Below are 27,411 nucleotides of genomic sequence, written 5' to 3'. Positions count from 1 at the left end.
GTGGCCGCAGCGCTCGGCCCCCTAGCCCATCCTAGCCGCAGCGCTCGGCCCAGAAAGTATCTTAACCTAACCTAACCCTAAATAACAAAAAAATAAATAATAATAAATTTGCTGAAAAATAAATGGTCATGTACAAAATTGATAGGAGGGGGTGGGCTGGGGGGGTCCAAAAATCGTATACTAGGACAGACCCCTTTTATTTATTTCCTTTATTTTCCAGACCCGGCCCCCCTTTTATAATATCTCACATCAATGCGCAAATGTCACCAAATAGATGATGACACAAAACGTTATACTTTCCATAATTTTGAAAATATGATGAGTATTACTAAAAAGTAGTTTGCAATATCCTAACTAGCGCATTGTGCAGTGTTTAAGCTATCCAATGCTACTGTGTGCGTACAGAAAACTTCACAAAGATCACAAGAAAGCGATAATTTGCGTCTGCGCACACAGTATATATCGCAGCCAAGAGCAAAGCGGCTTTCTTTTTTACAGGACAATACTGTCACAGCTGATATTATTAAACTCACTCAACAGCTTTTACTGCGGCATTTTCGAAACTTTTTTATCAAATATCTGTAAATATATTATATATATACATTAATTTTGAACCAAGATGATATTTAAATCATTTAAAACAATTTCAAATTGTTTGTAAATGGTTTTAAATAATTTATTTTTAGCCGACAAGTAAAAAATGTCGTCCATTTATCACTTCTTTCATTAATCAAATAAGGCATATTCCTTGCTTCCTTAAAAAAGGGACATGCATATCATTTCTGAAATAAATAAAGTTTTTTTAATAATATTTCAAACTGTTCGGAATGCATTGTTTCAAAAGAATAGTTTAATTTCTCCGACTTTGTTTGTTCAGTCGTCTTCGTCAATATGTCGTCTTCTTATGAATAATCAAGTAAGGTACTGTAAAGTTGTAGTCCTTATATAGTTTACCAAAAAAAATAAAGTAGAATATGTACAATGTTTTAACATATATAATCATAAACGAATAATAAAATTAGATTTTTCTCTTTCATCGTAAATTTCGATGTTTTTTATAAAAGTTTTAATTTATGTGCTAGCTCATCAGACGGTAACTCATTGAACCGTAACATCTAAAACGAATACAGCGTCATGCAGTCAAACATACACATTGCGTAAAACCGTATCACCTAGCATTCAGTCAGTCTAACATATCAACATTATTCAGTTGTTTAATTAACAGAGATGAATTATAAAAGTCAACAATTATTCAAAAAGTCCTCATTATTAAATGATGATAAAGACGTGATATTGTGATCAATAGTAAACGACGTTTTATGATAAAAACATGTCTGTAAAAAGTTCAACTGACATAAACATTGCGATGTGCAATGTGCAATGTGCACAGACCTGTTTCACTTATAATTATGAGCTCATTAGGCTATTTGAATTATAACTTGAGTCTTACAGTTGTCTTTCTATTCCACAGTTTTTGAGAAGTAATATAAGTTAATTATTAATTATTACTGGGTAAAATTATATTTCAGAAAAAAGGGAAAAGTGAACTAAATTAGGCATATTGAAATTGTGAAACAAAAGAGTAGAAAACATTTTTGAAAATGTGTGATTAAAACGTAAGCAGAGTTTGACACAAACATTTGGTAAGAATTTGTAAATGTGAGTTTTTTAAAGTATTTTAATTTCAGGAATTACTAAGACTTACTTTTTAAAACAAATCTCAAAAACCTTAACATGGTTCTCAAGCAGAATTAGATTAAAAGCTTTCAAACAATTTACATTTTGTCCTTTTCCTTTTAAAGTGCTTTATCAAATACATCAATAAATCATTCATAAAAATATTTCCTCTCAAATTTGATTTTGTATTTAAAAGGGGAGAACACTTTCCTTAAAAAAATAAAATTATGTTTTTTCCTGCTTTTATTGTCCATTTTTTACAAAAAAAAAGTTTTCTTGTTTTGGGGGAAATTTTTCAATTTACAGTTGGAGTTTTGAGTGGTCTATAATTAAAAAAACTGTAGAAAAAAATGAGGAGCAATTACGCGCGGAAATTTTTCAAAAAGAAGTTTTTATTTTTGCCAAAAAATAACAATACATGCAAAATTATTTGAATCCTTACAAGCTATTTGTTTTTAATCTCCGAACTAATTCAAAATTCAAATTTCAAAATTTAAATGTCAAATTTTCAAAATTCAAATTTCAAAATTTCAAAATTCAAATGTCAAAATTTCAAAATTCAAATGTCAAAATTTCAAAATTCAAATTTTATAATTTCAAAATTCAAATTTTATAATTTCAAAATTCAAATGTCCAAATGAAAGGATATTTATTTAAAGTCCACCTGCATATTAATTTTTCTCAAAGGTCAAACTGTTTATTATCGTAATAGTAAGTGTCAGATTGTTAAAAAATATTAAATTTTTATTTATATTTGAGATAAAGACTGTCAATATAATTTCAAGTGACCCCCCCTCTAATAGAGTGACATGTCCGATTCACAACGGTACCCTTAAAAGTTTTGCCTAGCTAAGAATGCAAAAGATTTTATAATATTTTTTTAATAAAAATTGATTAATTTCAATTAAAGTTTTTTTTTCACTTGGAAACATTAGCGAAAGGAATTAATTGACTCTTTGCCACAAACTAAAATTTTATAATAAATCCCTTTATCTTTTCAACCGTAAGGTGAACACCTTTGATTTTTTGATCTAACAGAATTCATAGTTTGAAATATCTAATGTCTGCGGCATTGGGTTACAAAGATATAGGGATATAAAATATCACAGTTTGCGGCAAAGACTCAATTTCTTTGTCACATTTAAACGTTTTTAAGCTGGGAAAACGACTGTAAAATCCACAATGTAACATTCTCAGACAAAGGACATAATATAAATTTTCTAGTTTAAATAAACTCGTGTGAGTCTAAATTAGACCTAGTCGTTGTTCTTGTGGAATGTTTACACAAAGATGTCGTGATATTAAATCCGTATCTATTAATTTAAAATCACAGCAATCAAATATTTTGACTTTTCTAATTAACCTCACTTTAGGCTCAAAGAGGGGGTTTAATATCCTTCTGCCTGGGTCCCCAATCATACTGCCAGAATGCCTTAGTTTACCTTTACCCGACTAAATCTATATTTAGACCTACTAGCACTATTACTAAGCATATTGCACAATTTTCAGAATAAATGTTTCGCAGATTTATGCACGTATGCCTTTACAGAGAATTTGTACATTTTTCAGTTTTCCTTGAAAACAAATTTAGTTTTTAAAAATTCTGCCGATATTGTTTTGCAAATTTGAATTCGCCGTGGTAAGGGTTGTTCAAAACTTATCACTTATTACGTGCAGTAAGGTCTCTTTTCAAGAATGTATAATTTATCACATTTAGCGCACTTATTTTTTTTTCTTCACATTTGTTGCTTGATAGTTAACTTAATATTGCAATGATAATGCGATGGCTTTCCTAAAATGTATCAAATGTTGTTGATTTGTATCACAATAAGGAAATATAGGAGGGAGGGGGTACCCGGGACCCCCCCCCCCTCCTATATTTGCATTAATAAAAACCCCCTCCCAGACTATTTTGGGTAATATCGAAGTGAGTCTGAATAGGGTTAAAGAGACTGTAGGCGTAATTTCAAGTGCAATCCTTCATTTTATCTTAAATTTGATAATTTTCAATTTATGGTTTTAAAAAGTAACTTAAACCCTTTTCAGCAGCGGAGAAAAGAAAAAAAAACATGTAAGAAGTTTTAACTTTTATTTTTTTATTATTTATTATTTATAGAAGTGCACCGGTCTGAACGGGCATATATATAACGCTTTACTACAGGGTTTTTGAAAGTCTTCCAACAGTCTCTTAAAATCTGAAGATTTTTAAATTTTTATTTTTGCTTTAAACCCCTTTTCCTTCCCGCAGTTAATACTTAATATGTTCCCGTGACAATGACGAGACAAGTTTTTAATGTTTACAAAATTAGCGAAATTATCTGTAAATTGTCCGAACCATGTTTTCTCTTCTAAGTTCCAAAGAGTGCTCAGTGATCAACCATGACAACTATTTATTGATATAATTAAGGGACTACTCCTGTTTCTTAAAGGGAGTGACCGGCTATGTAAGGTAGTTGAACTGAGGACGCAGTGTTGTGGAAAACTTCTTTAGGATTCATTTGAGACATATTTCACTTTTTAAAAGTCTGTAAATCCTGAGTTTGAGCGCAAATTCGACGTTCAAAACTCCTGATTTGGGGGTGGATACGCTTTCAGAATTAGGTTTTTTTTTTAAATTATTAATTAACGACGACATAAAATGTAAAAATATTCTACAATAAAAAACATATATATAATATTTAAAAAAGTAATCTCTATAATTGTCTGCCTTTGACCGATTTGTCTCAAATTTGGATTGAGAAACTACAGGTGGATATGTTTCTGATATTTTTTTATGCAAATGATAGTTTAAATTTAGCTTTTGTTTTAGGTCGTCATTAAGGTTTCATCATTCGATCAGTTTGCTTGTTTGGTTCAAAATTGAAGAGTTTTCTTTGTTTACAGTTTGCTTGTTTGGTTCAACATTAAAGAGTTTCTATGTATATAGTTTGCTTGTTTGGTTCATTATTAAAAAGTTTTCTATGTATATAGTTTGGTTGTTTGGTAATTGGTACAGCATTGTAGAGTTTTAAAAATAGAATAGAAGTATACACTCTTGCAGAGAGAATAATTAAGTTTTGGTTAGTTTTTGGAAATTTTTAAAAGTATCCGCAAAAATGTGAAAATTTTGCAAAATTCAAAATTGTTTATTTTAAACCCTAACAGAAAACTTTTTTTTTCTCTTAGGATAAATAATTGCAAAGTTTTATAAAAGTATGCTTTAAAAGAATACAATTTCGAAATGTTGGAGGTAAATTTATCAACTTAAATCTGAGTTTTTTTTTATTAATGTGTATTACTAATGTATATTATGCGATGTCTGATGTGTTACTGGTTCAAATAGACATAATTAATTTCAATCTATATTTTGGTTTTTAAAATGCACAATTTAAAACGTGAAAATCTTTTTAAATTAAGCTAAGCAGTAGTCATTTATTGTGTAAAGTGTCCTTAACGTAAAGGGTTTATATATTGTTTTCTCTCAAGAAGATAAACAATCCTAGTTTTATGTTATATATGTATTCGCCACGTGGAGGAAAACTTCGAATATTGATTGAATATAATATTAAATTTATATGGTCTAATAAATCAAAAGCATAAGAGTAAGATTTTTAACATGTCATCGTTCATTTCATTCATTTATTTTTATTTTTAAAGGAACTGTTTGCATAATTTCATGTGACCTTTCATGGGAAGATGACAATACTTGATTCAGTACGGTTCCCTTTACACGGGCAGCCTTTGTACATTTGAATTTCCGAGCCGGGTCAACCTATCCAGTCCCAGTTTGTACTGTATCGCCGGGACATCGGGTAGATAATTAGACACTCAATAGGACTAGCCGGTGCTAGAAGGTTGATGCAGTCAGACTTTAGGTTGAATTTACTTTTACTGCAGGGTCAGGGGTGCATGTTTAAAGCGGTGTCTGTTCAAGCATGAATTAGATATCAATGTTTATAATTTGGAATACTAAATATTTTCTATTGTGGTTTCTCTATAAAAGTAACATGCGCCTTTCTACTTCAGAATATAAATTAACACTTTTCAATCTTCCACATTATTGATCATAATCACGTATACAGTCCCTTTAATATTTTACAAAAGTCCAGGATATTTTATTGATATTATTTCTTTTTTTACTTAAAAAAATGTAAAAATGAAGAAAAATACTCTTTACATCGAAATTAATGAATTTCAACTTTTTAAAACTTATTTTTATCTAAAAAGTGGAGTAACGGGGTTGGGATATTAACAGACGATAATGTTATTCAATTTAAAGGAATTTTAAACATATACATATTTAATACAGTGATAACCAGAAAACTCTGGAAAAGGAAGATTTAAAGAAACCAATAAGCATGGTACACAGAAAGTGTTTAGTGTAAACAGACCCATTTTACTTAATAAGTGATTTAATTAGTGTCAGGTAAAACTCTTTGCTTTGTAACACCATCATATACACTTAAGTATTTCTATAAAGTCGTCTTTCTATTCAGAGTTTTCTGGTTATCACTGTATAGATTATAATCATCTTTAAAATGTTCAATTATTTTTAACCAAATTTGGTATTTCTTGTTTTCATAATTTTACAAATTACTTTTTTTAGTGACTAGTTATTAATGGATGCAAAAAAAAAAACATTTTTTCCCCATATTCTTCTTTTCTGTTCGCTCAGTCCATTTTTATTCACTTTATTCAAGTACGTTGAATTATCTGCATATATAGCCATATTGTCTACCGATAATATTAGGCTTTCTGATTTTTCGTTAAATCTCCTTCGCGAAAAACGAAAATTCTTATGAAATTTTGCGAAAATTTTTGTTAAAATTTTATCGCGAAATTCACAATATTTGTTCGAGATTTTCGGCTTTTCGTTCAAAATCTTGTTTTTTTTCGCATGAATACAATCTTCTTGATGCGCAATGGAAAAATTTTAATTTTATAAAACTAAAATTGAACGGAAATTTCTGGAAAGTGAAACATTTTCGCGAGAATGAGGTCAAAAGTTTCGTCAAAAAAGCATAGAAATTCGCGAAAATTTAAATCGGAAATGAACGAATTTCGTTCGTTCATTTGCATTTGCAGTTTTTCATTTAGACCGCGTCCGCCAACCAAATATAAAGAGAAACAGATTTAAAGGGACAGACCGGCTATTTAAGGTAGTTAAATTAAGTATGCAGTGTTGTGGACAAATTCTTTAGGATTTTTTTGAGACATATAATTCTAACATTGATTGATTGACAAATTTCTTTTTAGAAATATGTTCCTAAACATCTTATTAGTTTACTACAGAATTTTTACCATATTTTTCGTCGTCGTTATTTAATAATTAAAAAACGATTTTGAAAACGTACCAACCAAATTTATTATTTGGAACGTCGACTTTTCGCTCAAACTCAGTAATTAAACATCGTGGAAACGTTTTATATGTCTCAAATGAATCCTAAGGAGTTTTTCGACAACACTGCATACACAGTTTAGTTACCTTACACAGACGGTCTGTGCCTTTAAACTAGCGTGAGATAGATGTTTAAAGGGTACCATAGGACATGCCACTCTAAAAATGGAAAAAATGTAATAAAATCTTTGTAAAATTCAGCTTTTAATTTTAAATTTATGCAGCGCATCACGTTTTTGTAAATAATAAATCACTCTGGTGCAAGCAAAAATATTTTGTTTCCAAAATATGTCGAGATGGTTAAACCAAAAATATCCGTCTTTAAACACTGAATTCATGAATGTTAAAATCATAAAAAAGGTTAGAATTTAATAAGTATTAGGCAAAAAACGGAATTTTTACCGGAAATTTCTTCCAAAAACTGTAGTTTTTTTGGCCCTATATCAACCAATTTTTGGCAATTTTAAAAAAACCAACAAGTGGGCAATATTCAGTGGGTAAATGCGGAACTTCAGAAACCCATATCGACATGTTTAAAGAACTGAAAAATCAACCTCCCTTAGTGAATGTTGATTTTTCAAAGTGCTTGGGCTGACCCATTTTAGAAAAATGTTGAAAAAAATTTGAAAATGTTTTTTGTAATTTTAATTGAACAATTTTAGCTGCATGTTGGTAATTTTTATAAAAAAGGTCATATTGTCCTAGGGGGTTAAATTACTATTACTTTATAGATTGACAAGTTAGTCAGTGATATGCTATATCTAATAATGTACACACAAAATATGCACTAATAAGATAAGGTTCTCTTATCTACAATTCATTTTTATCCTATGTTACACAGTTTATCAGCATATTTAATGTTAATACTTCATAAAAAGAAAATTGTAGGTTCTTTTTAAGATTTTTTGGATACTTATAAATTTCGTTTTTTCCATGTTGTGATTTTTTTGGAAAAAAAAGTTTTATATAACTTTTTAACATTTGTATTGTGTAAAATGAAAATTTTAAAAACTAATAATTAAAACATATTTCAATTAATAAAAAGACTGGAGGGGGGGGGGGGGGAAGGCGGATACCCGCAACTATTACATTGTTTACTCTTAATGCAGTCCAATTTTCTTCACTTTACTCTACAAATTTTCGAAATTTAAAATCAATAGTTTGGCGACATGTAAGCTTTTAAATGACCTCTGATGGAATTAAAGTTTTGATTTATTTTTATTTCAGATTTATCTTTCTGCTGTCTGCTGTCTGTGACTAGACAGCTGTGCAGCTGTTTCCTGTAGTCCTTAGACAGAAAAAGGGACTGTAGTTGTAATTTCAAGTGAACTTCATGTAGTCAGTTATCCGATTCACAACGGTACTTTTTAAACTTGTTTCTGATCAAGAAATAAAAGAAAATTCCAAGTTTTATTTTTAAACTGATTATTTTCAAAAAGAAATTTTTCATAAAAGTGTCTTGCGATTTATGCTTCAAGCAATTTTAGCCTTTTCCAGCTAGAAAAGCGACGATATCTCCCACATTATTGATCAAAAAAAGTTTTCTAGGGCACCGTTGTAAATCGGGGTTGCCCCGCTTTATAAAGGTTAAAATTACAACGACATTTAGATTAAATGAGAGCTGTTTAATTTGTCTTCTGAAACTGGTTTTACAATGGTTGAACGATTTCACAAGTAAGTTTTACTCATTAATTTCAATATTAGTAATGTACTTTAAATTAATTTATGTTTAAATACAGGGTGTCCCACGAAACATGACAGTTGGTGAACAGTTTAGAGTGTCTTCTTCCATAATTTGTAAAGTGGTTTGATACCAGAGACAAAAATTAAATTAGTGATTGGGAGTCATATAATCATATTACAGTAAAATTGATTTCAAAGAAAATGTATGACAGCAAAAGATTTTTTAACGAAATAAACTGCAAAAAGCCTTTAATATCATAATAAAGCATATTAAAGACGACATTCAAAATTATTTATCAACTGACATGTTTTGTGGGACACCCTGTACTTAATTTTTTTAAATTTTGACTTCTTTTTCCTTTATTATAATATTGCCAAGATATCTACATAATAGATAGCATTAAAATATATGGGGTTTAAAAACTTGCTTGTATTAAAAAAATATTTTATTTAAAATAATGGTTTGATATTATAGAGCGGCCCAGGATGGCTACTTGGATGTACTTCGAGAAGCAACAAGGTTAGTTTTGTTAATTTATAAATTATTTGAAAATTTAGTTTAGTGCTTAAAGACGACATTGATTGAAGTATATATTTCTAGGAAGGATTGCAACTCCAAGGATGAGGATGGTATGACTCCGACCCTCTGGGCTGCTTTTGAAGGAAATCTGGATGCTCTGCGACTACTGGTTGGCAGAGGGTAAGAATTCATGCCTTCTATAATGTATTTATTCAATATGTATTAAACTTGCCATTTATTTATTAGCTCAATACATATTAAATAAATAATAGTTTTTATTATCCGCCAACATGTTGTAGTCTTAACTTAACTTAACCCAATTTAGGGTCAAATACATTTTTAAGCCAGAAACCACCTTTTTGAGAACTGGTGCCATGGTGCAATTCATGATTTGTTTCCGATAATAGAGGGACTTTAAATTTAATTTCATGAATATAAATCTTTATTGATAGTGTAGAATTGACATCGGTGCCCTTAAAGGGAGAGACTGGCTAGACATGGTAGTTGGCCTCGAAGTGCAGTATTGTAGGGACAATTTTAGAATCTATTTGACACCTATGATTGCGCAAAATTCAATCTTTAAAATCCTCATGGATTTTCCTTTTTGGGTAGGAAGAATTTAAGAATCGGATTTTATAAAAATTATTCATGAAAAATGTTAAAAAGAAAATCAAGACACGAAAGTACTTTTATTACAGTGGAGATCTTAGTACATTTATTACAGTGGAGATCTTAGTACATTTATTACAGTGGAGATCTTAGTAGATTTATTACAGTGGAGATCTTAGTAGATTTATTACAGTGGATATCTTAGTAGATTTATTACAGTGGAGATCTTAGTAGATTTATTACAGTGGAGATATTAGTACATTTATTACAGTGGAGATCTTAGTACATTTATTACAGTGGAGATCTTATTACATTTATCATAGTGGAGATCTTAGTACATTTATTACAGTGGAGATCTTATTAGATTTATTACAGTGGAGATCTTAGTACATTTATTACAGTGGAGATCTTAGTACTTATTACAGTGGAGATATTAGTACATTTATTACAGTGGAGATCTTAGTACATTTATTACAGTGGAGATCTTAGTACATTTATTACAGTGGAGATCTTAGTACATTTATTACAGTGGAGATCCAGAGAAATGTGATAACTACGGTAACACTGCCCTTCATCTCTCATCGGCCAAGGTAATTGATAAAAATACAGTGATAACCACAAAACTCTAAATTAGGAAGACGACTTTTAAACTCAAGTTAGGACTTAAACTAAGTTACCAGTAAAAATATTTGCTTTGTAACAACATCAAAACGCTTAAGTATTGCTATAATGTCTGTCGTCTTTCTATTCCATTGTTTTCTGGTTTTCACTGTGAAAATAATATTAATTTTTAACTATAATGAACAGTATAGTTTTCACCTTTCTGAACGAAAGAATTGATCGTTTCGTGAACAACGATTCAGAAAAAAAGATATTGTAAAGTTCTAATTATTCTTTCTGTTGATAAACCTACTTCTCATAAATCAATTTAAAAATCAAATAAAAATCAAACGGGTTTAAAACCAGGTCTATGGACAAAAAAATAATTTCAAAAATAATCTCTGTTTACTTAATTTCAAAATGGGACAAAGGCAATAAAATTGTCAAAAATCTTTTTTAATATTACGCTTTTTTATTTTCATAACTATTTTTTATTCTTAATTGTTGGCTTTATAAATATAAATAAACATATTTGCCCACCCACCTACCCCTTCCTACTAATGCTTTTATATTGATTATTGATAAATTAAACCCTGTTCCTGATTTTTTTCCGACCCCCCCCCCCTTATTTTTTTAGTTTCGCCTTTGATTTTCCACTTGAATTTTAGGGACATCTGAACTGTGTTACTTTCCTGGTTAATTTTGGGGTTAATATCTGGGACTTAGATATAGACCTTCATACATCAAAGGTATTATTATTATTATTTTTGTTTATCTTTGCAATATAAAGATTTTAAACCATGAATTCTGCTGGACGAGATAGCCAAAGTTTAAAATAAAATGTTTTTTTTTGTTCATTTTCTCGTGGTTTTTAACATTTTTTATTATAGATTTTAAAGGTTATTATATCGTTAACTGACGAAAGATAACCTACAGACCGAAATACATTTTCAATAAAATGTGGAACTATATATCCACTTTATTTACACATCATTATCACCGAATTTTAAGTTTAAAATATATGTACGACTTCAAATTGAAAATATTTAGAGAAAATTGTATAAACTGAGAGATACAAGGACAATATAGGCAATATTACAAATTAAAGATAAGCCTAATTTCTTTGAAAATTTATTTCATACACATTTAATATGCATACAAGTTGCTGTTGTATATCCACTGTAAACTAGAGGTCCTGTTGTAAGCACTGTAAACTAGAGGCCCTGTTGTATAAGCACTGTAAACTAGAGGTCCTGCTGTAAGCACTGTAAACTAGAGGTCCTGTTGTATATCCACTGTAAACTATATGTCCTGCTGTAAGCACTGTAAACTAGAGGTCCTGTTGTATATCCACTGTAAACTATATGTCCTTTTGTAAGCACTGTAAACTAGAGGTCCTGTTGTAAGCACTGTAAACTATATGTCCCGTTGTAAGCACTGCAAACTAGAGGTCCTGTTGTAAGCACTGTAAACTAGAGGTCCTGTCCTGTTGTAAGCACTGTAAACTAGATGTCCCGTTGTAAGCACTGTAAACTAGAGGTCCTGTTGTAAACACTGTAAACTAGAGGTCCTGTTGTATAAGCATTGTAATCTTGAGGTTCTGGTTAAAATTCCAGTAAAACTTATTTTTAAAACCCATTTTCACCCATTGTATGTAGATTTGTATTATTTGCTATATTATTGGAATATGTATTTTGAATATTTAGTATATTAAGTTCCTTAATCGCTATTTTCGAAGGGTTTTGAGTGAGAGATTAAAATATGAAAATATTTCGATGCAAACCTGGCGGATCTCGATGAAATTAGTTTTACGTAGAACATTCCCATTATTAATATTATTTTAGGATTTAGCTGCTATCAATAGTAAAGAGGAAATTCTTAAATTCTTAGACAGCGCAGCATCTCTCCAGGTAAGTTAAAGGGACTGTAGGCGCAATTTCAAGTGACCCTCCATTTAAAGAGGAACATTACGATTAACAACGTGCAGCACCCTTGAAACCTTTATCTGATGAATAATGTGAAAGATATAACGTAGTTTGAAGAGCTAGAACAGTGTTTCATTTTGAAAATTTCATAGATGTTTCCTAGCAGTAGAAATGGATAAGTCTCTTTTCTAGAAAACCCAGAATTGAAAATAATCAGTTTCCTGAAAAAACTCTGAAAATGGAAGGTCACTTAAAATTACATGAACAGGCCCTTTAACACTTCATTTTGATGTAAAAGTAGAAAGGCGATGTAAACCCTTTCTTGAAGCTTAAGTTTTATCAAGAAAAAATATAAAATTTCAATGGAGTAATTTTTTTTGTAACTTTACTTTTTATTTTTTTAATGTTTTTCTTCAGAGGATGCTCAGCATTTATGATTTGTTGTAAAATAATTTTCAGGGGTGTATTTTTTTAAGAATTACAACAATGATTTTTGAAGATCTTTTTTTTTACTTTTTTATACTTTTTTTACTTTTTTATACTTTTTTATACTTTTTTATACTTTTTACCGACAAAGGAGAGTTTCTTCTTCTTTTGTAAAAACTGAATGTACACAAAATGTAGATTTTTAATAATTCTCCCTATGTTTTTTTTGTTTTTTTTTTCATATCATGGAGATTGGAGACCTTTTGTGAAAATCATTTGAACTCTTTGATCTCCCTTTCCGTTTGTATTGAGATTGAAACTTTTTTTTAAGATAGAGGGTAGATAGAGGGTACATTTTTTCATTCGAAAAGTTAGCTCTAAAGTAAAAAAATTTCGATCTCACTTTTGCATTTTGTGTTTGTGCTTGATTTATATTTTAAACAATTGTTTATGTTAGGAGGCAAATAATCTTGTGTTTATGTTAGGAGGCAAATAATGCAAAGCTGGTGAAAACACAACAAGAAAAATCAAAGAAGGAAGCAGAAAAGAGAATCAAAGCGTTTCAGGTGAAAAAAATAAAGAAAAAAAAATAATTGACAACAAAGGCGTGTAAGCTGTAGAGGGGGGCGGATGGTAAGTGACCCCCCCCCCCTTCTCCCCTATATATGGGAGCCTTCAAAATTGAAGAATGCAAAAAAAGTTAAATGATCAACATCTTTGATAATCATGAAAATAAGCACAATTCACAACCGTACAATTAGAATAGAAATAATGAAGATATCCTAGTTTTCCTATCTTAAAATTTATAATTTTATTTTTTGTTTAATTATCGCAATAAGTTTTCGAAATGCGAATGAAAATGTTCGCATTTTTTCGCAAACCGTTTCGTTCATTCGTTCATACTGATGGAGTTTCATTAAACTATCCTTTACTTAACAGAAATGATTTGACCCTAAATCGTTGAAATCATGTTTAATCTAATGATAAAGAAAATAAGTTTTTGCCATAAACTCTGATATTTTAATACCCAATGTCTAAAACCTTTGATATCTTAAACTATGAATTCTGTCTAAGTTTGACATATCAAAGGTGTACACCATCAGGTTGTAAAGATATTATGAACAAAAAAATTTACAAAAATAAGTTATTATAGAAGTTACAGCTTAAAGCAGATAAGATGTCCTCTAAAGAAGACGAGAAAATGGAGAAAGAAAGACGAAGGTAAACACAATGTATTCGATCAGTCCAAGAACTGAAAGACATAAGGTGTCATGAAGCAAATATTTCCCTCTTTTTAAAAGCCCTACCGGCTGTATTTATCCGATACCACGATCATAATGACGCCACAATGTACGTAAATCTTTGCGCAGTGTTACTCTCGTTATTTGTTGATTGTTGATGGAAGACGACAACCTAGGCTGCTTTTTCACATTCGTTAACACTGTTCAACGTATCCATTAAAACCTATAAAAATATATTAATAAAACTTATTCTTTTCGAAACTATATGTTTAAAGCAGAAGTCAGTAGGAACAGGGTTAATATGCATTTAAAATCTATGTTTTTTCATGGTTTTTATTCTAATAAAAAATTAGCATGCTAAAAATCACTTCTAAGTATAAAGCACTATATATAACAAATTCCAAAAATATAAACTCCGGAATGACCAAACTTCGAACATTTTTTGATTTAAAGTATTTTACATTTGTTATCTTATTCTGAGCTAGGTTAGGTCTAAGGCTGCGGATAGGATTAGCTAGGGGCCGAGCACTGCGGCTAGAATATGCAAGGACGTCTTATAGGAGTTTTATTTATGATTTATTTTTATTTTTCAGAATGAGTCTTTTTCCTACTCAAGATATAGAAAGGCAACAGGAAAGGAGATCTAGCTTGGGAGGGGCTCTCCTTTCTGGATTAGGAACAGGTATAAAGATATTAGGAAAGGAGACCTAGCTTGGGAGGGGCTCTCCTTTCTGGATTAGGAACAGGTATAGAGATATTAGGAAAGGAGACCTAGCTTGGGAGGGGCTCTCCTTTCTGGATTAGGAACAGGTATAGGCTCTTTACTATAGAGATATTAGGAAAAGAGACCTAACTTGGAAAGGGCTCTCCTTTCTGGATTAGGAACAGGTATAAAGATATTAGGAAAGGAGAGCTTGGGAGGGGCTCTCCTTTCTGGATTAGGAACAGGTATAGGCTCTTTACTATAGAGATATTAGGAAAAGAGACCTAACTTGGAAAGGGCTCTCCTTTCTGGATTAGGAACAGGTATAAAGATATTAGGAAAGGAGACCTAACTTGGGAAGGGCTCTCCTTTCTGGATTAGGAACAGGTATAGAGAAATTAGGAAAAGAGACCTAACTTGGAAAGGGCTCTCCTTTCTGGATTAGGAACAGGTATAGAGATATTAGGAAAGGAAACCATAGCTTGGGAGGGGCTTTTCTTTCTGGATTGGGAACACATATGGAGATATTAGGAAAGTAGACCTAGCTTGGAAGGGGTTCTCCTTTCTGGATTAGGAACAGGTATAGACTCTTTACTATAGAGATATTGGGAAAGGAGACCTAGCTTAGGAGGGGCTCTCCTTTCTGGATTAGGAACAGGTATAGAGATATTAGAAATGGAAACCTAGCTTGGAATAGGTACTTGTTTAAGGTTTAGGAATGTGTACATAGATATCAGGAAAAGGGACCAAATTTTGGGACAGCTACAGAGTGTCCCTCAAAACGTGATGGTAGCAAGACGACTTGAAGGTCAGCTTTGAATTTTGATATAATTTGCAGCTCCTGTATCTCAATCTAATTTTAGAAGTAAAATGTAAAATTCTAGAGATAATAATCACAAAATACCCTAGTTTTGATAATCATACATGTTAAAAGTAGGTTGACAACTGAATTCAAAGATCAAAGACGACTTTAAAGTCGTCTTGCTACTGGCATGTTTCGTGGGACACCCTGTATGTATATAATTACAATTATCAAACATCTAAAAATACTATTTTATAGAGGGGGGGGGGGTAATATTCCAGAACATATATAATATAATCCGCTGTATTCTAGTTGGTAGACGGGACAGTAAAGTAATGGCTCCTCCCCCTGGAACAGTAAGGTATAATTTAAAAGATTCTACCATTAACCAAAAAATTCTGAATTAGGAAGACGACTTTTAGACTTTCAGTACGGTGAGCACTGGAAAAAAGTCGTTTAAGTGAATTGTTTATAAAACAAATAACAAATATTATGAAATATCAAATATATACGAATGCGTCAAAAAATAATCGATAACTTTAGGTTGTAATATCTGAATGATTTGTTTGAAATTAACCCTATCTCTGCTGGGGTACTTGAAAACCAGGATATGCTGGGGGGGGGGTCAATTTGACACCCCCCCTCTAAATCCCATGTTTGATGTCCAAATATGACAAATGATACATCATTGGAAAGCTCTTGTGCTCTACTTTTAGAATCTGCAAAAAATTTGCAAATTTGAATTTTTTATCGCAAAATCCAGTTATATAGTGAAAATGTTTGCAAAAAAATTTTTTTCCCAAAAATGAAAAATTATACATTTTTGGAAAGCCCTTGACCATGCCATTTCAAATATGCAAAAATTTTTGCAAAATTTTAAATAACCTGATTTTTAATAAAGAAAAACTAAAAATGTGCAAATTTCCTTTGACAGGTTGTTTGCAAAAAAATTGAAATTTTTTTTCGCAAAACTTGTGCAATTTGTTTCCTTATGTCAAAGGCTTTCCAAAAAGCTAAATTTTATCAAAATCTGACAAGTGGCAGTGGGTCAAAACAAAGATTTAGTTTGTTACAGGAAAAAGCAGTCATTCAGGCAGTGTGCCTGAGGACTCAGGCAGTTAGTATTAAAGCCCAGTTTTAGGCCTAAAGGGAGGGCTATGGGTATGTAAAAAAAGTCAGAAAATTTCAACAGCCTCAGACCAATACTTTTTGAGTTATGTAAAAAAAACTACAGGGGGGGGTCAAATTGACCCCCCCCCCCAGCAGGAATAGGGTTAAATTGATTATTTTACGATACGAGTCATACATTGCAACTTTCTGAATTTGTTGGCCTTACGTTCTTCAGTATAAGTCGTTTTAAACATTTTTCTCACTATTGACGCAGCAGATAGAAGTAAGATTAGTAGCGATTAAAAGCGTTTTAGATTATTATGACACATCAGATTTATTATGGCACATCAGATTTATTATGGCACATCAGATTTATTATGGCACATCAGATTTATTATGGCACATCAGATTTATTATGCCACATCAGATTTATTTTGGCACATTATATCAAACTTGATTTCACATTAAACGTTTGTCATCAGAAATGTTTAAAATCGATGAGATTTTGCCAATTACTTATACAAATGTTTAGCTAAAAACAATGTTTTACAGTTTTAAAATGTATACGTCCAGAGCTACCAAAATCGCTAAGGTGTCTATCCACTCCAGTCTTAAAACCTGCATCATTCTTTTGCTGCATGGATTTGCATGAGATTGATGAATCCTGATTTCTCATTTATTGTATTTGTAGATATTCTGAGATGGTTGGAGGCACAGTGAACTCCAAAAAGCTAAAGAGTGGAGTTTTCAAAAAGATTGGACAGAAACCTAATTCAGAGTTTACCGTCAAAGATACCCAGGTATATCATTTTTTCTGGTTCACTAACATTTCGCCTAATTCAAACTCGTCTTATAACATTTAGCCTTGACTTCATTTGGTCCTATTAGCAACTCGCCATAATAACTGTCATAAGGCAATGTCTAAACTCTGAAGTTTGATACCTTATGAATATCCCTGTATTTCATTTAATCCTAGACATTTTAATTTAGACATATTAATATTATCAACGCCACAATTTAATATACTTATTAATTATTATTTAAAAGTTTAATCGGTTGATAATGTTGCTTAAAGAATGGGATACAACTACATACTTTTACTTATAGCGATAATTTCCTTCGGGAAAACTGCACTTTACCGGAAATTGACTTTTCCTCGTGTTTCCCTGTAATTCCTCGCTAAAAGTAAATAAACAGTTATTTTGTTAGACATGACGGGGTAAAAAGTCTGTTTTGAAAAAAATGATAATTCGACTTAAATTTGTATCTCTAATTTTGATTAGATTTTGCATTTGTTTTTAATGGTTTTCATCTAATTTTTATTGATAATCTTTAAACATGGGTGAACCAACAAACATGGGAATTATAGAGAATAGACTTACTTACTGCATACAATCACATGCCATTCTTCATCCCAAATTGTATGAAAATGTAATAGCATATTTTAAGTCTGACGGAAAACGTACTGTTCGAAGTTTGGCGGGTCTTCGGAGGGATTCAGAGATAATTTTCATGAATAAAGAAAGTAAGTAGCATTTTTACTGCAGATAGTCGTTCCGTTAAAAAAAGTTTACGATCGTTAAAAATTGCGCGTTAATCTGACTGTCAAAATTAAGAGGGACATAATAATAATTTCGCGTTATAACAGAAATTTAAGAAAAAAAAATGCTTTTTACCGTGGGAAAATAGTTTCGTTTTATTTAAGTTCAAACTCTTAAAACGTTAGTTTTAACTCTTTCAGAATTATTAAAAAAAAAACGATTTTCCTTCTTCATTTTTCAGAAACAATGCGTCACCTCAGCTTTGAAAATAAATTTATTTTAACCATGGGAATCAAACTTTGACTCAAATATCGATAAAAGTGATTTGAAAATTACTTCTCTGAAACTTCAGCTGTAAAAAGGGCATTTTAGTTTTAAAATAAACATGTCTAGGACTGTAAAAATATTATAAGTAATTTAGTGCGGTAACAATAAATGCCAAGTCATTGCGACACTTCAAAGTCGACCCGGAACTTCTCATAGCATTTGCGGGTCATCTGTTTTAAATATTTAAAATATAACAATGTAAAATATTTTGGATTTTCTAAAATTTTTTGGGAATTTTCAAAAAAAAATTAATGCTGGGAGTAAATAGAATAGAGTATATTACTAACTAATGATATAGATAGACTATAGAGCTAGTAGGAGAGAGTAAACCTTATATTTGTTTATTTCTAGATGATGATATAGATAGACTATAGAGCTAGTAGAAGAGAGTAAATCTTATATTTGTATATATCTAGATGATAATATAGATAGACTATAGAGCTAGAAGGAGAGAGTAAACCTTATATTTGTATATTTCTAGATGCTGATATAGATAGACTAGAACTAGAAGGAGATAGTAAACCTTATATTTGTTTATTTCTAGATGCTGATATAGATAGACTATAGAACTAGAAGGAGAGAGTAAACCTTATGTTTGTTTATTTCTAGATGATAATTTAGATAGACTATAGAGCTAGAAGGAGAGAGTAAACCTTATATTTGTATATTTCTAGATGCTGATATAGATAGACTATAGAGCTAGTAGGAGAGAGTAAACCTTATATTTGTATATTACTAACTAATGATATAGATAGACTATAGAGCTAGTAGGAGAGAGTAAACCTTATATTTGTATATTTCTAGATGCTGATATAGATAGACTAGGAGAGAGTAAACCTTATATTTGTATATTACTAACTAATGATATAGATAGACTATAGAGCTAGTAGGAGAGAGTAAACCTTATATTTGTATATTTCTAGATGATGATATAGATAGACTAGAACTAGAAGGAGAGAGCAAACCCAACAAATATCTATCCGAACCCTCCAGTATATTCAACAGGTAGAAAGGGACTGACGTTGGAATTTTAAGTGACCCTCTATTTAAAAATGGGGGCGCGCAAAATTTCCCAGCTTCTGATTGGCTGTTCGGTTCCTGAAAACGACACTCTCATTGGTTGACTTTTAGACACTTTCCTGGATACAAACTAAAGATTAAAATAATCTTAGATTGATCGAACCCATTGATCTCGATATCCACAAGTTTTCACGAATACTCTCTGTATTGCCTGTATTTCTAGGCCTGGATTTGGAAGTGTTGCATTCAGGAACAGCATTACAGCTTTCAATGCAATGCATATAAAGGATGAGGTAAAAAGGGACTGTAGACGTAATTTTAAGTGACCCTCCATATATAAAGCAAGAAATAACTATTTTCATTTTCATAAAATTTGACTTTCGGATTTATTTTGCAGAGACAAGGAAAGGTTTTGACAGAATTCATAACGTTTTCGGGGAGAAAAACAACGATAGCAGGAGTGTGAATCAGACATGCCATTAAATGGAGTTTATCTTGAAATTAAATCTACTATCTCTTTAAATTAAATGTTTTATGAATCTTATAAAACATTAAATGGATATATTGTTGCTATTGTTGTTTTAGCCATTGAACCATAGTAGCGTATATGGACATCGAAATAAGTAAAGTTTTTTTTGGCCACCAGAGAGCAAGCAAGACGTTAATCGCTAGATTGCAATTTTAATTCCAATCTTGGAAGAACACTATAGTTTCAGTAGAAGTAGATATTCATTTACTGATAGTGCCGATTGAAGGATTCACAACTCTCATTGGATAATGAGATAGAAAGAAAGGTAGATATTACCGCGATACTATTTTTATTGGTTCAGAATAGACAACAAACACATGACTGAACCCTGATTGGATCAGGCGCTAATGGACTCGGCATGCTAGAGTAATACCGTAACTAGTGACGCTACTCACTTTCCACGGAGCTCCACCATTTAATGGATATCTTGTTGATTCTTGACGAGTGTAAAGCTTTTAAGGTTATCATGAAACGAATATGGATAAACATGAACAAACTTTGTTCCTGTTTATCAAACCCCTGGTTTATTTCAAGTACTGAGCTTTTAACCAGCTAGAGCAAGCTGTACAGTGTACACACAGACTACACAGACTGCTCATGCCCTCTTCCTGGGTAGGCTGAGCAGGCCTATAGTGTCCCGGCACGCCATGTTACGGTTCCATGTAATGTTTTTTGACTGACATCTCACGGCCATTTGTTGCATTCAGGGGTTAAGTTTTACAACTTTTAAAGAAATACTCAATTTTAAACATAAAACTTAACGTTTATGAATAATGTCTATTTTTAAATATCCCTGAGCCCGAAATTTAAAAGAGTATCGTTGAACAAAACTCCCGAGTTTCCTTCTTGGGGTCTAAACATTTGTGTAGATTTTGATTTAAGAGAATCAAAAAAAAATTGAGAATATAAACAAACTGAATAAAATAATATTTCATAACAAAAATATTAATATTCTTAAAACTGCCTAACCCCATTCGTGAAACCCGGGTTTTAGAACTAGTTTTCAGAACGATACCCTGTCTTAAGTTTTGGGCTCTGAATACAGATGTCTCCTGAATGGTCGTGTACAGTACTTGTACACAATAGAACATGCTATGGAAAATATCGCATATTACAGGTGTTAATCTGTAACTCTCTTATCTCTGAGTGTACATGTAGCTGTACAGTGTACAATACAATTACAGGCTAAATGCAGGGCACACCAAACAGTACGCCTAATGAATGATCTCCCTGATCTCCTTCTGGTGAAATTTATGTGATTTCATAATTTTCCGTTTCACACAAATTTAAATAACTGTACTTTTAACTCTTCAAAATTTTAATCTTATCTTTTTGTGTGATTAATAGATTATCGTAAAAAAACTAATTTATTATAAAAATGAATTAATTTGTTGTCGTTTTTTTTCTTTGATTCAACAATCTTCATGATAATTTTATTTACCTCTTGTTTTACTCATCGATCTGTAAGGTTGATAAATAAATTGATTAATTGATCAACATTGTTGATAAATAAATTGATCAATTGATCTACAAAAGGGATTTTATCCTGCAAATAATAGATCTACAGAGATGAGTAGATTGATATTCATCCTTTGATCTACAAAGCTCATAATCTATTGACCGAGTTATTGATTAATTGATCTAAATCTAAAGAATTGATTACATGCCTATTTATCATTTTATCTACTATATTGATTTCTTTGCTCATTATTTAATATATTTGATAAATTGATTAATAAATTAGTTAAGCATGGAAACACAGCTTTGTCTGGAAACTTATCTTTCCCTATACAAGTCAATCCACTCAACTTAGAATTGTTAAACAAATCTAATAACATTCCTGTGATTGTACCGAGTTACCCAATCAAAATTGGAGGAAAATCACAGGGTTCTTGAGTTTTTATCAAACATCCAAACAAACAAACAGACAAACATGCCACTGTGGACATGGGGCAATTTGAATTTGAATCGCACCACCGATTCCTTGTACCGGCCGTACTGACGCACAGCATGTACAGACTCGACCCTATCCTATGTCTGCCCCGATTCAATTTTGATGGCGCGGTCAGACTTTTTACAGTACCTGGACTATAACAGACTTGTTTGTCGAGTGTAAAATAAAGATTTCTAATTTACATATCTTATTAATTGATTATATTGATGACATTTATTAAATTGATCTATTGATTACATTGATTTATTGATTAAATTGATTAATTGATTAAATTGATTTATTGATTAAATTGATTCATTGATTAAATTGATTATCCACAGGATGATCGTAAGGAAGATAGTATAGGTAGTGCTGGTAGCCTGGCTCACCGAACAGACAGGTAGCACCATTTCAGCAATTATAATACAAATAGACTAAAAATACTGGGTAACAAGAAGACTATACTCAAGCAATCTTATGTGTATTTGATGCTGTTATAAAGCTAAAGTGTTAAGAGTTCCTCCTCAATTCACTTAGTAAAATCTGTCGTCTTCGTAATCCAAAGTCTTATGGGTCTTAATGTATGTATATCTAATCTAATATCTGAACCAACTTTATAATTCATGTGTTAGTCAAATAAATCATAATATTATTCATATTTATATTTACTCCGTGTAATCAATTATCATGTGTATATAGGATGGCAGAACTGTGGGAGTAATGTATATGTAGGAATCCCGCTCTATATCTATCTACTCTGTGTAATCAATTATCATGTGTATATAGCCTGGCAGAGGTTTGGGAGGAATCAGATATGTCGGAATCCCACTCTATAATTATCTACTCCGTGAAATTATGTATATATAGGATGGCAGAACTGTGGGAGTAATATATATGTAGGAATCCCGCTCTATATCTACCTACTCCGTGAAATCATGTATAAATATAGTATGGCAGAAGTCTGAGAGGAATAAGATATGTCGGAATCCCGCTCTATATCTATTTACTCCGTGAAATCATATATATATATTATGGCAGAAGTCTGGGAGGAATAAGATATTTCGGAATCCCGCTCTATATCTATCTACTCCATGAAATCATGTATATATATATATATATATAGTATGGCAGAAGTCTGGGAAGAATGAGATATGTAGGAATCCCGCTCTATATCTATCTACTCCGTGAAATCATGTATAAATATAGTATGGCAGAAGTCTGGGAAGAATAAGATATGTAGGAATCCCGCTCTATATCTATTTACTCCGTGAAATTATGTATATATAGATAGGATGGCAGAAGTCTGGGAGGAATAAGATATGTAGGTATCCCGCTCTATATCTATCTACTCCATGAAATCATGTATATATATATATATGTATATATATATATAGGATGGCAGAAGTCTGGGAGGAATAAGATATATAGGAATCCCGCTCTATATTTATCTATTCCGTGAAATCATGTATATATATATAGTATAGCAGAAGTCTGGGAGGAATAAGATATATAGGAATCCCGCTCTATTTCTATCTACTCCATGAAATCATGTAAATATATAGGATGGCAGAGGTCTGGGAGGAATCAGATATGTCGGATGAAGATGACCAAGAATATACTTCACTGCAAATGTTTTTGGCTGCAACAGGTGGACATTTTAAGTAGAAAGATTATTTTAGAAATATTTTTTATATTTATTCTGACATTTTTTGGACATATGTGAACATTTAAGTAAAACTTTCCCCTTACAATAAAAGGCCAATTTTTAACGTCGAACAATTTGGATTTTTCATTATTCTTCGAAAAGTATGGATTTGATTGCAATCTTTATTAGTAATTGATATATATATAAATGATTGTAATCATATGACAATCTAAGTTCAAACTCGATAATATCCACTTTTGATCAAAAAATTGAAGGTCAAATATTATATTGTGTGTTGAAATTGATCATAAAATAATTTTTCAAACATGTCAGCATTTTAATGCGGTTTTAATAGAAAGGTTCGAATAATTTCAAATTTTCTTTTCTTGAAGTATTAAATTTTTCATTGCCCAACTTTTTTGGCTTTTGTGCGTCCTTAATATTTGTCATCAATGTGCGTCATGACTATAGAGAATAGAATATATAGTCTATGTGAAATGATCATTGGTCAATCATGAAACCAGCCTATTTCATTATTTGGGTTTCTTTTAACATTAATTTAAGATTTTCTATAAAATGATTTTCCAGGGCCCCAAAGGTTATATAGCAAAAATATGTGAAGTACATCTGCAGTATGGAACCAGTACAACAAAATGGCCGTTTTAAACTTTTTTCTGTTAAATTCCACTCTAATATATATTCTATTCTCTTTGGTCATGACTCATGTCTAATTTCTATTGATAAATGTTGCCTTCTAAAAAAGAAACAATTCCCTTATATCTGGTTAGATTACTGGTTTCCTTTAGTTTTCCTTTAGGTTTAGTGGATTGGATCCCGGCATTCCTGAAAGAAAAAATAGATTTGGATTCACTGATGCTGCTGACAGAGCAGGACCTTGGTTAGTAACTGAAATTCATACAGATGGTCGTCTACTTCTTATTTTTAATTAGAAAGTGTGGATTGGAATTTGTTTCAAATAATCATTTTTTAAATATCAAACGTACATTTTTAGAATAATTTTATTATGTTGATCAATCATCTTAGTCAATTATGAATAAAAAGAAATTTCGACTGTGTACTATCATATCTAAAGAGAACCCCATTTACTATTATTAGTAAAGCTAGAAGGTTTACTGTGTACTACCTTAAACCATGTACTTTATCTAGAATGTGAACTGTGTACTTTCTGTAGTTATGTACTTTATCTAGAAGGTGTACTGTGTACTTTCTGTAACTATGTATTATATTTATAAGGTGGACTGTGTACTACCTTTAAACATGTACTATATATAGAATATGTACTGTGTACTACCTCTAAATATGTTCTATATCCAGAAGGGGAACTGTGTACTTCCTGTAACCTTTTACTATATCTAGAAAGTTTTCTGTGTACCATCTCTAAAAATGTACACTTTATAGAATGTTAACTGTGTACTTTCTATAATGTATTATATCTATAGGTGTAATGTGTACTACTTTTAACCATGCAATATAGTTAAAAGGTGTACTGGGTACTACCTTTCAACATGCACTATATATACAGGGTGTCCCAAAAAACATGGGAATTCAGTGACGAATTGGATATCGTCTTTGTTATGAATTAGCATTGTAATACCTAATTTCAAAAGCCATAATATTATTATGTCTGCTAGAGTTTATTTTATGAAAAGGGTAAAAGACTGCAAAGATGTGTCTATAATGTCTCCGCAAGATAAACAGTGAAGACGGACAAGTTTACTCTGTTTGTATACTACAATTTTCTTGTTTTACTAAGTACAACAGTATGCAGTCAAAACATAAACAAACAAAATGTGAACATAGCAGACGGAACTCTTAAAGATTACAGCTTTCTCAGTAGGTATCACTATACTAAATCAAAGAATTATTTGAAAAGACGATATCGAATTCGTCACTGAATTCCCATGTTTATTGGGACACCCTGTATATGGATTTATTGAGTACTATCTCCGACCATGTACTTTATCCAGAAGGTGTACTTTGTAGTATCTCTAACAGCATACTATATCTAGATCTGTACATACTTTGTACTACATGTAAACAATGAACAAGTACTTTGTACTTTATCATAAAAGCATACTGTGTACTATTCTCAAACCATGTAACAAGTGGTCGGCGGTTATATCAATACAATGAAGACGACAAGAGAAGATGTTCTAATAGCTTTTCTATGTTAGGATGTTTGTGCGGATAAGTGTGTTGTTTAAAAGCTTGGTAGAAATAAAAAATTGAAATCAAAAGTCGTCTTTATTGTATTAATAAAACGACTACGACTTTATTATATCTAGAAGGTGTACTGGGTATGCCCCTGGGTCCAAGAAAGAAACTGATGAAAGCTGTGAATGAAAGAAAGGATGCTCTTGACAATCCCGATGTTATCAAAGACAGCAGACTGTAGAAACAATTGTTTAACTGCATATTACACGGACTATATATATATATATATAAACAGATATTTCATCCTCACAACACCAAGCACACCCTCACCTAAGCTATAGGTGTGTACTACAGTGATTTGCAGTACACTTACCAAAGAAATAGTGGGGTTTAATGGGGAGTGATTGTAATAATTATTTGAAACAATCTAATTGNAAAAGAACAAATTTATTTAAAGGCATTTTATAATCTATAGTTGACTAAGTACATAATATGATAGATTATTTCGAAAAATCTATGATTTGGCTCAATTTTTAATTTTTTTAAAAAGTAGATTTACTTACAAACAAAGTTAACCCGAACTGTATTCCCACCGACAAAAACCGAACTACAGGGTGTCCCACGAATAGTTTTGAATGTCTTCTTTCACTGTATGAGATTTTAAAGACGTTTTGCAGTTTATTTCTTTTAAAAAATGTTTAACTCATTTATATTTTACTGTGAAATCAATTTTACTATAATATAACTGTCATATAAAAAATGTTTTTATTCCTTTAATATCAAACAATTTATCAAATTATGGAAGAAGACATTTTAAACTATTCACCAACTGTCATGTTTCGTGGGACACCCTGTACGTCATCAGTATTTCTAATTAAAACTGTCAGATTTATTTCTGTCTAGCTTTACTGGGATCATTTGACAGTACCTTCCCCTCTAGAACGTAACCGTTCCTGCCTATATCGTATTCGTGGGCTCTATCATATATATGTAATCAAACGTTGAACTTCCTTATAGAGAATACATCAGAAATATTGCCTTTTAAGTCAGAAATACAAATGAGAAAGTCCGGTTTTGGTTGGTGGAAATACAGTGCAGCTTTTAAAGGAACTGAGTTTTTGCCGTAAATTCTGATTTCCTAATTCCTATATAATTGCATTTCAATGCTGAAGACCTTTGATATTTCAAACTATAAATTCTGTTAGATCAAATAATTGAAATGTCAATGGTTTACACCATCAGGTTGGGAAGGTATAGGAATAAGAAAGTTTAAGTTTGCTACAAAAACTCAGTTTCTTTGCAGGTTTCTCTTCAAATGATTGGACTTTAAAGACTACCTGAAAAAAGCAAATTTTCAGTTGCCGGTAAGGTAACCATGAATGTAAGAACAGACTCAATAGATTCTGTACAGTCGTCTCTGAAGTCTCATCCTTTGAGTGTAACTTTACGTTCATAAATATATGTGATCAATATTAAATATACTATATTAATATATGATATGTGTAAATTGTAATTGTAATTTTGTTGTGTCAATATAAAAGAGTTTTGCAAACAAATATAAACATTTT

The 27,411-nt window shown here is 31.3% G+C and overlaps 1 protein-coding gene across 5 annotated transcripts; it reads left to right on the top strand.

The window, feature by feature from the left end:
• The first annotated feature begins 1,538 nt into the window (after positions 1–1,538).
• LOC111703138 (Usher syndrome type-1G protein homolog) lies at positions 1,539–26,271 on the top strand. Of its 5 annotated transcripts, none has more exons than XM_023475008.1 (20): positions 1,540–1,643; positions 8,282–8,357; positions 8,664–8,728; positions 9,213–9,257; positions 9,339–9,437; positions 10,396–10,456; positions 11,135–11,215; positions 12,311–12,376; positions 13,303–13,383; positions 13,971–14,038; positions 14,652–14,740; positions 15,876–15,924; positions 17,365–17,473; positions 18,123–18,198; positions 19,465–19,546; positions 19,785–19,854; positions 22,365–22,423; positions 23,586–23,671; positions 24,486–24,566; positions 25,975–26,271. In XM_023475008.1, the coding sequence occupies exons 3-20, from the start codon at positions 8,709–8,711 to the stop codon at positions 26,082–26,084; spliced, it is 1,332 nt and encodes a 443-aa protein (XP_023330776.1). In that variant the 5' UTR covers positions 1,540–1,643; positions 8,282–8,357; positions 8,664–8,708; the 3' UTR covers positions 26,085–26,271. The 5 variants fall into 5 exon arrangements, with proteins under 5 accessions (XP_023330781.1, XP_023330776.1, XP_023330777.1 ...); XM_023475009.1 differs by having other exon boundaries at positions 8,282–8,368; XM_023475012.1 differs by having other exon boundaries at positions 8,282–8,378.
• The last annotated feature ends 1,140 nt before the right edge of the window (positions 26,272–27,411 follow it).

This window comes from Eurytemora carolleeae, unplaced genomic scaffold, assembly GCF_000591075.1.
Source record: "Eurytemora carolleeae unplaced genomic scaffold, Eaff_2.0 scaffold62, whole genome shotgun sequence".
In the NCBI taxonomy this organism is placed as follows: domain Eukaryota; kingdom Metazoa; phylum Arthropoda; class Copepoda; order Calanoida; family Temoridae; genus Eurytemora; species Eurytemora carolleeae.
This window is presented reverse-complemented; position numbering and strand designations above follow the sequence as displayed.